General features: G+C 39.3%; 1 protein-coding gene across 1 annotated transcript in view; it reads left to right on the forward strand.

Annotated features, from left to right (window-relative positions):
• The window catches only part of ADAMTS16 (ADAM metallopeptidase with thrombospondin type 1 motif 16), a 163,485-nt gene that overhangs the window by 49,535 nt on the left and 99,932 nt on the right, over positions 1-14,018 (forward strand). The window contains exon 9 of the mRNA XM_003263214.2: positions 7,858-7,995. Coding sequence (XP_003263262.2) covers positions 7,858-7,995 — 138 coding nt within the window. The remainder of the gene's footprint in view (positions 1-7,857; positions 7,996-14,018) is intronic.

The raw sequence follows: 14,018 nt of genomic DNA on the forward strand, positions 1-14,018 counted from the left end.
TGTTTTGAACGTGGTCTGGTGGGCTGATCTCATTCCATGGTTAGCTGCTAACAGGGGACTCTAAATGATGAAGAACAGTGTCAACCCTCCCATTCCTTGCTTCCTGCTGTTACCCTCACGTTGGTGTTCTTGTATATATATATATATATATATATATATATATATATATATATATTTACAATTTATAGAGATGCTCATTTTCACTGGTACTCCAAACAAGAGTTTGGAAGTGTGGGTACTGACAAGAGATCGGGCAGGCCTCTAGGAACTGATTTGCCTCCCTTATTCCACCTCTGACTGCACCATGAATGGCTTGGAAATGAAGTGTCAGGGAGCCCCACAAGCCTGGGGGCTCAACACAGAGGCCAGTCCTGGGTTGGCGGTCTCAGCAATGGGCAGTGGGTCATTAGTGTTTTCACCTTACATGAAATGCTTACAATTGTAGAATGAACAATTTCTAGCAATTATTTGTGGAAACTATTATTAATACAATTTCTGAGGCCAATAATTCTGTGAGCTGCTTTACCTTGAAGTACCATCTATTAAATCAAAAATTCAAGGGCCCATTTGCTGTCCAAGCAGCTGGGGACTTCCTGCAGTCACCCTGATTAATACCAGAACCACCAGCTGGAATGCAAATCTTTTCCTGCTATGCTGAAACAATACTTGAAATTTCTCCTAGAAAAATTTACAACCAGGAATTATAAGTTTTTATATTTTTAAAATTTCAACCTGATTTTATTGGCAAAAGGAAAACCAAGGCAAGTGTTTGTTATTTGTGGTTTTGCAAAGCTGACTTATCCATTATTGGAGAATGGACTGAGGCCTCGGACTTGTTCAAAGCAGTGTGTGTGTGTGTGTGTGGGCGCGCGTGTGCGTGTGTGTGTACGTGCACACATACACGTGTATGTGTATGTGTGCATGTGTATACACATGTGCTTGTGTTTAATGGAATTCCACAAAGGTTCTGCACACTTTGGCTGTGTGTGAACTGATGACCTGAAAAATGAAGCTTCATATCTTATTACTGATCCGTTCATCACTGCAGGTAATGATTGACTATTTCGTTGCTTAGAAAATTATACCTTCACTTTATAAAGCTTTCAGTTGAATCATAGTTGTATTTTTAATAGTCTGCTAGAGTTAAAACTTCAAAAACTCTCATTATTGTAACAACATGAGGCTTCTGCTGTCCTCTGAACCATACCTGAATTTAATTAAACAATCAAGGCAAGAAATATTTAAGTCACTGAGGGCTGAGCCAGTGAACGTTCGATAAGCAGTTGAGATATGGGAATTGGCAGCGCCAGCCGTTGCAGGTGGTGAACTTAACTAAGTTAAACTAGAGGCATCCGACACAAGGCCCTCAGTTGATCTTCAGTGTCAAACAAGTATCAGTGTTGGCGTTTATTTTTCTTAGAAGTCAATTATTACTGTTTCCTTTCCTCACTCAAATTGGGTGTAGTTGGAAAAAGATTTTCTCCAAACAAGAAAAAAATGTTTTTTCTGGAAGGTCAGAATCTAGATGTGAATAAAGAAAGAAGCTCAGTCGGGCGTGGTGGCTCATGCCTGTAAACCCAGCACTCTGAAAGGCTGAGGTGGGAGGATCACTTGAGCCCAGGATTTCAAGACCAGCCTGGGTAACATAGTAAGACCCCATTTCTACAATAAATTTAAAAAATTAGTCAGGCATGGTGGTGTGCATCTGTAGTCCCAGCTACTTGGGAGGCTGAGGTGGGAGAATCGCCTGAGCCCAGGAAGTCGAGGCGGCAGTCAGTTGAGATTGCACCACTGCACTGTTGACAGAATGAGACCCTGTATAAAAAATAATAATAATAATAAGCCCTGCATGTGGATGAAGGAGAGTCCCATTGCTAATATGGGATTAACTGCCAGAAAGTATCAGATCTTTCTTGAACACCTGACTTCTTCAAGTTCTCTGAGACAGAGAACCTTGAGCTTGTCAACAAAAAACCTTCTGACCATGTTGAGAAAATGGGAAATACATGTATTTATCATGTGCTAAATGCCAAAATGAGTGGCAATAATAGTAATAGTAGTAATGGTAATAATAATAGTAATATCTGCTCTTCGTGGAGCACTTTTTGTAAAATTCGCCTAGCAATTTCACGTACAGCTCAAACCATGGAGACCACTCGGGACAGTTCCTTCTGTTGCCTTCACTGACTTAGGAGAGACTATGTGGAATATTCAGCAAATGTGTATGAATGGAGCGGGGAATGAGTGACGCAGGGCGTGAGCAAGCAACAGGTGAGGAGTAAACATTTCAAATGAATTGTTAGCTGTGACCACCACTTCAAATGAGAAAGGTTGTGATGTGTAAGACTCAATGATAAAACTCCGTGTATCTTAGTTGAACTAAACTGAAGACAAACACAGTTGTTCAGTTCATTTATTTAGTGAGTTTTGTTTTTGGAAGAAGGAATGATAAGTTTGATGCACGGAGCAAACATCGGAGCATTAACAATCTGCTTTTATCAATGAGCTCCAAGCAGAGTCAAATTTTTGAGTTCTGTACTTCAAGAATTAAAAAGCAATTCTGAATTTATTATGACTTTTACTATAAAAAAATGTAAAACATCCTGCTTCGAAGGTAAATTTTACTTTTTCAGTTCTGTTTACATTCAGAGGACGTTATTTGGGATGGAGGAGTACTTCTCCATGCCTGCCAGCCATAGGTTTCTAACCTTTAACTCAAATAAAGATTTCAGTTAGTGTTCATCCAATCTGTCCTCCTAAATTCCACTTTTTAAAAAAATCTCAAAATATCATGTAGTTTATGCTGGGGAATACGACCTAAAAATAGAAATGACTAAGATCAGATGTTTGGATTTGTGTTGGAAAGAAAGGAGGAGAGACTGGAACCAGAACTGAGATATGTGTTCTCCAGTAGTACATGGGATTAAATCAGGATTTGTATTAAGCTGGTGGTACAAGGAGAGTTTCCTGGCTATGTTAAATCACTTGACACAGGACATGTGGCTTGCTAAGGCAGGTGCTGAAGCATTGGCACAGATGCACAAGGGCTGAACTGTGCATTTGGGAGAATATGTCATCTGTGCATGAATCCTGAAAAATTCCTATTTGCTAAGGGAAGTCATGTCATTTGATGGGTAGGGCTCTGGGACTCAGATTCCAGATCAGCACAGTGCTACCACAGTCTGATAGTGACCAGGGAGTGTCCCCTTAACAGCTCTCACCTAGGTTTCCCATCTGCAAAAACAGTAGAGCACTGTGTGCTCCTTAGCTCACATATGCAAGTGTAATTTAGGTTGCATTATTTGAGTGTACATTCTACTTATATAAAATAGGCTTAAATAGCTAAGTTGCATTATCATTTGAGACCATTAAGGTGCTATTAAAACAAACGTGTTAACTATGTTCAAAAATATTCATTATTTATCAGTCTGTCTCTTGCATTTTCCCGAGTTTATGGACCCAGTCATTGGGCACAATTTGCATTCTGAGAGCATGGCATTGTGTAGGAATCTACAAAAAGACTAGTGATCTATGCCCTTCCAAAGTTTAAGAGAAAAGAATAAATAGATATGCCATGCAAGATATCAACTAATGAGAGCTGTCGGTATTACAAGAGACCACACAGGGACAATCAGGGAGGTCTTCTTAAAAGAAGCAGCATTGGGCCGGGTGTGGTGGCTCACTCCTGTTAATCCCAGCACTTTGGGAGGCCAAGGTGGGTGGATCATGAGGTCAGGAGTTCCAGACCAGCCTGGCCAAGATGGCGAAACCCCATCTCTACTAAAAATACAAAGATTAGCCGAGTGTGGTGGCAGGTTCCTGTAATCCCAGCTACTCAGGAGGCTGAGGCAGAGTAACCTCAGGAAGTAGAACTTGAACTCAGGAAGTAGAGGTTGCAGTGAGCCAAGATTGCACCACCGCACTCCAGCCCGGACAACAGAGAGAGAGACTCTGTCTCAAAAAAAAAAAAAAAAAAAAGCAGCATTGGTGTCACTATTGGTGTCATTAGTAGTTAGCTTGAAAATACCATTCAGCTTAACCACAGTCACTGGCGATGCCCTTTTCAGTATTTGATGATGACATGTGCCTCCACCCCATTTGTGGCTGTGCTCTGTCACGAGTCTGGGCCTCTTCCAGTGCAACAGGGAGGCATGTGGTGATTTTTAAAGACTTGAAGAATATTGGAGAAAGCCAGCCCCTCTACCATCATCTGGACTGGGGATTGTCAGGCTGCTCTCTGGGTAGCTGTGGTAGGTCAGAGCATCAGTTCTTACCAGTTTTATTTGTTGTCATTCCTCTTAGGATTTCCTGTCTGTTTCTGTGTCCAACAAGTATTTAAAATCCATTAACACTTGGCCAGACCTTCCCATACACATGCATGCACACACGCATACCCACCATGAATGGCACTTAGGTGTTACGTGATTTGACCAAGACCACATTTGGATCCTAGAAGGGAATAGAAGTTTTGAATTTTCCTTTGTGATGTGCACAGTCCCAGGTATTCTGTACAGTTCATGAGGAAGGTTTTACTATCCCATTTTATATATAAGGAAACTGAGGCTGGGGGGGAAGTCAAGTAATTTGCCCAATATCAAGCAGCTTGTGAATGACAGAGCCAAGACCCTGACTGAGGTCCGTGCACCTCCACAGCCCATGCTCTCTCCCATTTTCTTCCCTGCCCATTTCCCTCAGTTCCCTGCAACTGCTGTCTTCATCTGAGCCTTCTGCCTTTCATGGAGGGTGAGCTGTGCTTCTCCACACGCCTGCATGAAGCCTGCGTCAGGGCTCTGGACAGCTCAGTCCTACCTGTGGTCACCATCATTATGCCAAAGGTAGACTTTGCCATCCAGATAACATTGGCCCATGGTTCCTTTAAAGAATGTCTCATGTCCTTAACCACTACTGTCTGAACAGCCTGAAATAAGTGATACAGCCTGTACAAACACTTGGCTGGTTATTCAGCATTCTCAGTATATCATTAATAATAAACAAATACTTCCCAATAGTAATTGAATCACTCAAAAAATATTGTAGAAGACAATAAAAGCATGACGTTGAAATATAATTCCCAAATTCAATTTAATCTGAAATTAGATTTCTGTCTGGGTATTTGAGTTAGTGTTATGGCAGAAAAGGTTGTCCTTCCTTCACTTAACAAACATGAATAGAAACCTGTTATGTACTGTCAAGTCCACTGGCAGTGGGGCTGTGAGCATGGATAGGAGGAGTCTCTGTCTTTTAGAAACTTATAAACTGGTAAGGGGGAAAAAGATAAAATATACTTACGATTTTAGCAAATGGGATGATAACCATTTTAAAGTACTACGGTGCACAGGAGCAAGATATATTCTCTGGTCTGCATAATTTGAATAGTAGTTATAGTTCTTGGTTGCCAAATAGCAACCTTATCTTCAAAATGTGTTCTATTCATTCTTCTGTGACTTTATTAATGGTGATATTAAGTGTAATCACTGTGTGCTACTTTTTCATGCTGATCTGCTGGCGTTCATTGCATTACAAATGTGGGCATTGTACTGATTGGAAACACAAATTGTGAAATAGTGGTACTGAGATTTTGTTGGACATCAGAATCACCTGGGGATGTGTTTGAATACACCCAAATGCCAGATCCTAACCCTCAACCCACAAAATTAGAACTATACCACTTCGGGCTTGGGTATCTACATTGTGCCTTGTATCTCTCAGATGTTGATGCATCAGAGTTTGAGACTTGATACTAGAAAAAAAATCATTGAAAATACTTTAAATGTAAAAGTTGAAGACCAAGATTTCCCCAGACTTGGGACATTGTGGACTTTGAATTCCTTAGAAAGGTAGGCAGACGCGGTAGCAAATTTATCAAGGGCAATTTCTGATCTGTAATGTGTCTTCTTCATTAGCAGCTCAAGGGCCAGCCAGGGGAGGGTAGTTTGGTATTTCATGTTCCTGCTTTTCTCCCTAAGGCAGCCTCCCATTTGGGATTTCAGCCTGAATCTTTTTCACAGCCATGACACATTTCCTCTGCCATATGGTTACCCTGGCCTTGATTAATTGCCTTTAATAGAACTTCAGAGAATGGGTGGAGGCTAAAATGACTACATCTACATCACCCTTGGTACTGATCAAGAATTTTGCAGAAATTCAGCAGTATTTGCATGCCAGATTTCCTTGGATACAGCCTTCAATCACGTTCAGATTACACTATTACATGAATCCTGGCTAGGCTCTGACATCAAAGTGTCAAGGTTTCAGCCTTGACTCTGTAACCCTGGATGAAGTCTCTCTTCAGTCCTTGGTCTTGCTGTCTTTATATTGAAGCTACCTTATAGAGCTGTGTTGAGTTTTAAATTAGAATATAGGTTACAAGCCTACCATAATAGCTGTAAAATGGTGAGTGCTTATAAATGTTAATTACTATATTTACTAGTAATATATTACTAAATAGTTCTAAGCAAAGCAGTTAAATAGACAAATGTGTCTTCAGCCGAGGCAACAAATACAGATTCTCTTGACACCTTTTGGAGCTGACTTTCCCCTACATTGGTGTCTTCCTGTCCCTGCTGCCTTCTGTCCACTCTTTATGGAATTCTTGGCAGCATAATGTCCCCCATAAATAGAAACCACCATGTCCTTCTTTGCTTTCCCTCTCTCTTGTCTTCCCCTTTTCTCTGCATCTCACTACATGGGACCCTGTGCTCAGGGAATCCATACAATGGCTGGGTGCCAGACATTAATGGCAGTAGTGGTTTAGCTCTGCAAGAATGTATTTACCTTAGTGAGAGGTCTTCAGAGCCATAAGAGCTCCCAAGGAAGTATGTTGTGTTCTTCTGGGTTAATTGAAAATGGGATCATTGAAATAAGCCTTGAGAGCACTCAAGGCCCTCCTACAGCTTTCGCAGGTTAAGAAGAAGAAGAGACTTGCTGATGAGGGAGGTAGCAGCCCTGGAAAATGTGATTCTCACAGTTGCACGGCTCCATTTTCTCAGGTGTTATTAAGGGAGTGTTGATTGGCATTGTGGGATCTGAACACCTCTGATGGCCCCTATTAAGCGTTCCTATAGCTGCTGTAGCTTGAGATGTACCTGTACTCTGAGCCAGGTGTAGCTCTCCAAAGTAGTGTGGTTTTCACATAAAAGTAACCTGTGCTGCTTCAAACAACACCCACAAATACATGCAGCCATAGTCACCTGTTGGGTTTCTGTGGAGCTACTCTCTCCAAACAGACAGAGGGATTCAGGTCAAGCACTGCCCACCCATCACAGCCTCCAGCAGTGCAGGCCTGATAGTTTGAGATGGAACATCCCTAGGTGAGGGTAGAGACAGAATGTCAGCCCACCGTGAGTTGCAGTAGCTGTAGTTCCCAAATTGCAGTAAGCATCAAACTCACCTGGGGAGCTTTTTTGGACAGCTCAAACGCCTGGATCTCTCTTTTCTGAGTCAACAATTCCTGGGTAGAAGTCTGGCATCTACATTTCTAACGAACACCCATTGAAACTCTACGCGATCCTGCTGAGCAGAAAAGAGTGTGGAGAAAAAACAGCAACATAGAGCAGTGTTAGCCTAATCAAGAAGATCCCAAGTCCCTCCACCCCATTCAAAACGCAGGCATCTGGACATTTACTATGCTTTGATATTGCTGTACACTTTCAGGCAATTTGGTGGATGGTCCATTCTTCAGAAACTGTCTTGGAACACGTGAATATTCTCAACCAATTGGCTGTTGTGGCTTTTTTTTTTGCCTGCCTAGCATACAGGGGTGAGGGAGTCTCACAGTCTTGACTTGTAATTGTTAGAGGGTATCAGATAGTTTAAACTGTTTTTGTTCTGAAAGAACCATCTCTCTCTCTCTCATAGCTTTGGCATGATTCATGACGGAGAAGGGAACATGTGCAAAAAGTCCGAGGGCAACATCATGTCCCCTACGTTGGCAGGACGCAATGGAGTTTTCTCCTGGTCACCCTGCAGCCGCCAGTATCTACACAAATTTCTAAGGTAGGAACTCTTTGAGCTGGTCTTGTGATCTTTCGGTGCCTTTGATGCTCACTGCCTGGTCAGCCAGATCCTGTGCAAGCAGCCCCAGGCGGTGCTTCCTGATGTGGTTCCCTTCGAAGGTGTCTTGAGACATTCAGTTGACCGAAGAGTTTGCTAAAAATCTCCTTAGAGCATGGAGGCCTGCTGGCTTAATCCAACATTGATTCAAAGGGAATCAATGACTTGAGACTAAAAGGGAGCCATGAGACACTTACCAAAATATTTGTCACTAACATTTAAGTTTTACAATTCTCATTTCCATAATTAGGCATTTTCAGGAAGTGAATAGAAAGATCGTGCATGTACACATCTGTACACACAATAATAAAACATAACTTTTTTTGGTTTTTCTTCTTTGTCTTTATTTTTTTTTCTTTTCTTTCCTTCCTTTTTTTTCTTTCTTTCTTTTTATTCCTTTATCTCTCCCTTTCTTTCTTTCTTTTTACTAAATGCATTCCTCATTAGGTGAAGAAACTTGAGTATATAAACTTTAACCTAGCTCTAATATTCTGTAATCTTCAATAATATTTTTAGAAATTTTCTCTAAGCACTAATTTATTTAGGAGATAAAACATTGGGGAGATAAGGTTTGATTCTTGAAAAATAGTAGATTTTAAAATTGCAGAGAAATGAGGAACTTTATGAAACATTCTTAGAACTGCTAGTTTGTACGCTATTCCCTAAATCTCTTTGGCTTTGAGTTTGAAGTTTGGTTTAAATCTTAAGCCAAAACTTTCTTTCTGACATTACAGTCCAGTGTGAATTGGAATGTCTGTGCTCCACACAGTCATTCAGAGACCCGGGTTTCTTCCATCCTGTGACCTTTCCTCTTCCAGGACCTAGTTCCCCACTGCAGCCATCCGGGGACTGAGGACAGAGAGAGCATAGGAGGGTGTGCGGGACAAGGGTGGTGTTCCTGGAGGAACTCATATGACTGCCCAAAAGTGCAAGGGTCATTGAGAAATGTCCTCTACCCATGTGCTCAGGTGACAGAGAGCCATCGGTGCCACATGATGAACCCCAAATCCTATTGCAGAAAAGTAAATAAAAATTTTTTTAAAAATTTTAAAAAATTTAAAAAAGCAAATAAAAATTTAAAAATGAAGAACAGAGGGAAGGACACAAATGTATAGATTCTAAGGAACTAGCTAGTTGTGATAAGAAAATTTGAAATTTGACAAGAAAGGAATTATATTTCTATTATTAAAAAGTAGGGCAAATACTAATACTTCCAACAAAAGCAAAGGTTTTTTTTTTTAAGTAACAGCTTTAATGAGCTAAAATTAATACACAAAAACTACAGATATTTAATGTATATAGTAAGATGAGTTTAGACGTTTGCATGCACCAGTGTAATGATCTCCAGGGAGATTCCAGCAGGTTTGGTGGAAGAAAAAAATAGCTTGGCAGCACCCAAGAAGTCCCCAGGCTAGGAAACCGGATTATCTGACTTCCAAGTCTTTGTAACGTACATGTCTTTGCAGTCAAAACTAGGAACTAGTTATTCCAAACTGAGAACTAAGAACAAAGTTCCCCTACCCTATTAGATCCTGTAGATTCTTCAGTGCTCAACCGGCCTCTCTGTTTCCTTTCACTGACCTTACTTCTTTGTGTCCTACTTTTTTTGTTGTTTTCTTTCTTCCTTTTTTATTCATTTATTTAATTAATAGAGCTCTTTTTTTCTGTTGCACAAATTAAGTCTTCTTATTTCTAGGACACTATTTGAGTAGGAGGATCACACCAGTACTTCTGTTGGTTTTACTCCCGTGTACTTCCTGGTGGTCTGTTGCCCCAGGGTTCGCCTGGGGCTGGATTGCCCCGATGGCTGCCTCTTCCTTCATTCTCTAGGGATCCTGGCTTCCCACCTTCCCAGCCAGAATCTTGATCATCAGCCTCCAGGGGCTGTGTTCCTCTAGCTTCGTCCTTTTTGGTGTTCCTACTCTAAGGACTAAGGTATGTTAACACATCAAGGAACAACTGTGTTTCATAGTTTATGCCACCCAGGATAAGTGACAATAGTTTGGACAATATGTGTATCTTGGTAATATAAACCCGTATTCTGGGAATATACACTTGATCATTTTTTTAAAAAAATTTATATTACCAAAAAAGACAGTGTTCAAGCTATACTACAACTGACATGATGCATAGGAGTACATTTAGCATTTGTTTTTCCCTGCATGGTATTCTCAGAGTCAAGCTGGGGATTGTTAGCATTGTTTTTAGCTGTTTCTTGCAGCTGTTCACATTTTTCTCTCTCTGTGTATGTAGAAATTCTACTTTGGGTAACAAGCAAGATTATTCACTTTAGGCTCACCATGCTGTTATTTGCATTAATGAGGAAAATTCGGAGTTTTCTATATTCCAGATCCTTTCTGTAGTTTTCTAGATTCAGAATTTTTTAAACCTCTTTTTCATGTTAATGGTTATGAGGAAGATACAATAACACTTTTTCTATTTTGAAATATCCTCTGACAACTTAAAAAATCAGGGGATTATAATTTGGGTGTGTAGTGAGAACCAGCGTCATGAAAGTCCAAAAAAAGTTTTGAAACTGCCAAGAAATATAGGCAGACTCATGGAAAGAAGATAATTACATGCTCAGGGAATAATTATTTTGAGGACGTTGAAAATAGAATGTATCTTGAAGACATAATACAGTCCTAAGAATGATTACTAAGATACTGGAATTAAAAGCCATTTTCATTCTATGATACTGGAACACCTGAACTATAAGTTGAAGTGTGCTGATGTGTTTTTGTGTGAATCCAGCAAAACACTTCTATAGCATTTCAATGATAAACATTTATTTTCAGGGACTATACTAATTTCTTTTGACCACATGAATATAAATAAATAGGTAAGGTTTTACGTGCATACAAATTTGTTTTCTTGATGGTGAAATTTTCCAAGAAAGTCTCTTGTTGTTAAATTCACTATTAAGATTCATTTTACTCGAAAACTAGTTGCAAATTGGACACTTCTACAGTGTGTTAAATCCTGATTTTTCACTGACTTAATGAATCTGAGACTGTCTTGTTTGATTGTTTGCTGACTTTCTGATTTCCAAGTAATCAAAATACTGTTATATTCTCCACCAATTAAGTGGCTCTGTGGATATGATCCCGACAATGAGGAAGGATAAACGGCTACCTTTTCAGATGCATCTGTTCTCTTTAGTAGTAGTCTAGCATTTGATAGTGGAAAAAATGTAAGGGAACTCAATTGGCCTGAAGTTTTCAGCACAACTTTTCTCTCTTCTTGGTAGAGTTATGAAGGCTTGATACTTTTTTGGAGTGAATTCATCAACCTCATCAATAAAGTCATGTGTCATTTTCCATTAACCGACACAGACCTCATCACATTACTCATGTCTGCATCCAGGAGGCCTGTCAGTTAGGGAAATTTTAGCTCATTATTTTAAATTTATGACAACAGGGACTCATCTTCAGTTACTTTTTAAAAATTTAAGTCATGCCCTGCAGATCAGTGAAAATGCCAGCTCTCTGACCTCATGAATCTGAACACATCAAAGCATAAGAAGGGTGACCATCATCGCAGGGAACTTGGAGTGTAAACGCCACCATACCCCATACTACTTCTGTTGATGGGAAAATGAGATCTCACCTGAGAGCCCATTAAGCATGTTTTTGCACATAATGGAAATAATACGTTTCGATTCACACCCTGCTCTGTGATACAAAGCTCATCTCAAGTCATGGCCAGTTGTTGTCTCCGCGGTGCTAGCGTGACTCTAAGACTGGAGGGTAGGCACTTTCCTGCGGAGGAGAGAAGGACCAAGGGAATCAGGTCATGTCTTGTTCACCCATGTCTGGGAAGGTCTTGACTTCGGTGGGTAATATAACCTTTTCTGAGGGCCTCAGTCTTCTTAACTGAAAAATGATGGGATATAACTAAAAGATCTCTCAAGCTCTTTAACGTTTTTTGGTTCACCACTTAGAGTGGGAAAGGGATTTTGAAATATTGTAATGATACTTTTAACCTTCCTTAATGTGTTCATTAACATAATTTTTGTTGTGGTATGAAATATATACAGAAAAGTACAAAATCATAAGAGTGCATACAGCTCAATGAATTTTTACACGATGAACACAGTAGTGTAACTAACTTCTACCCAGATCAAGACAGAGTGTGGTAAGGACTTTAGAAGCTGCTTCTCCCCACTCCAAGGGCTTCCTCTCTTCCCCAAAGGTAACCACCATCCTGACATGGAACACTGTATATTGGAATCAGGAGTTATGCACCATTGTGCAGTTATGAGATTCATCCTTGTTGCTGCATCTAAATATAGCATTAGTCTACTTAGTTATGTTGCATATAACTTATATACTAAATATATAAATATACTAAAACTTATTCATTCATTCTGTTGGTGATAGACATTTGAGTTTCCAATTTTTGGCGATTACAAGGAACAGTGCTGTGAATATTCTCTTGCTTTGCATATATGTCTTGAGTGTACATAGGAATGGAATTTTCAGAGTCATACATGTATATGCACAGGTGCAATAGACAGTACTAATCAGCTTTCCTAAGTGGCTGTGTGAAGTTACACTCTCAGAAGCATTTGTGAAACTTTCAAAATAGTTTCAAATCCTTCCCAACACTTGGTCCTGTTGACATTTTTCATTTTAGGTATCTGGTGGCTGTGTAGTTTCATATCAATGTATTAATTAATAAGATTGAATACATTTTATAAGTTTAATGGCCACTTGAATAACCCTTTTAGTAAAGTGCTAAAATCTTTTGTGCATGTAAAAAAAATAGACCCTGTTTTTTTTTCTCCTCTCTTGATGGGAGTATTGTATACATTCTGAGTATAAATATTTTGTCCCATTCTGGAATATATGTATTATAAAATCTTCTCTGACTCTGTGACTATTTATTTACACTTTTAATTGTGACTTTTGCTAAACAGAAATATTTTTTTTTTTAGTAGAGTCCAAATTATTGATATGTCTTTAGGGTTGGTGCTTTTGTACACTACTGGGAAAAAAAAAAAAAAACAACTCTACTTGTCCCAAAGTTGCAAAGGTGTTCTTCCACATGATCTCCTACAAGTTTTATTGTTTGCTTATCACATGTAGACCACTTAATTTTTGTATATGGCATGCAAAAAAGTCAGCATTCATTTTTTCCATGTGGTTATTGTGGTCGATTGTTTATAATATGGTTGCAATGATTTTCCTTTCTACACCCACACTTTTGGTGGTTGGATCATTTTGCATTCTCACTGTAGGTAAATGAGAGTTCCTGTTTCTCCACATTCTCATCAGTGTTTGACATTGTCAGTGTTTTGGATTTTCACTATTCTAAGAGGTGTGTAGTGATGTCTCATTGATGTTTGAGTTCGCAATTCCCCAATGACATATGATGTTGAGATCTTTTTATATGCTTATTTGCCACCTATATCTATTCTTTGATTAGGTGTCTGTTCAGATTTTTGTCCACTTTTTGTTATTCTTGTTGTTATTCTTATTGTTTCTTATTCTTGGATTGTAAGTGTTATTTATATGTTTTATGTAACAGTCCTTTATTGACTATGTCTTTTACAAATATATTCTCCTACTCTGTGTCTTGTCTTCTCATTTTTTTGAAGTTTATTTCACAGAGCAGACATTTTTTATTTTAATGAAGTACAGCTTGTCAATTATTTCTTTCATTGATTGTGCCTTTGATGTTGTATCAAAAAAAGCCATTGTCATATCCAAGGTCACCTAGATTTTCTCCTGTGTTATTTTCCAGGAGTTCTGTAGTTGTGCATTTTATATTTAGCTCTATGATCCATTGTGAGTTAGTTTTTGTATGGGGTATAAGATCTGCATTTAGATTCATTTTTTTAATTTATTTATTTATTTTATTTTTTGAAATGGAGTCTCACTCTGTTGCCCAGGCTGGAGTGCAGTGGTATGATCTCGGCTCACTGTGACCTCTGCCTTCCGGGTTTGAGCAATTCTCCTGCC

Source organism: Nomascus leucogenys, chromosome 6, assembly GCF_006542625.1.
Source record: "Nomascus leucogenys isolate Asia chromosome 6, Asia_NLE_v1, whole genome shotgun sequence".
NCBI classification, from domain to species: Eukaryota; Metazoa; Chordata; class Mammalia; order Primates; family Hylobatidae; genus Nomascus; species Nomascus leucogenys.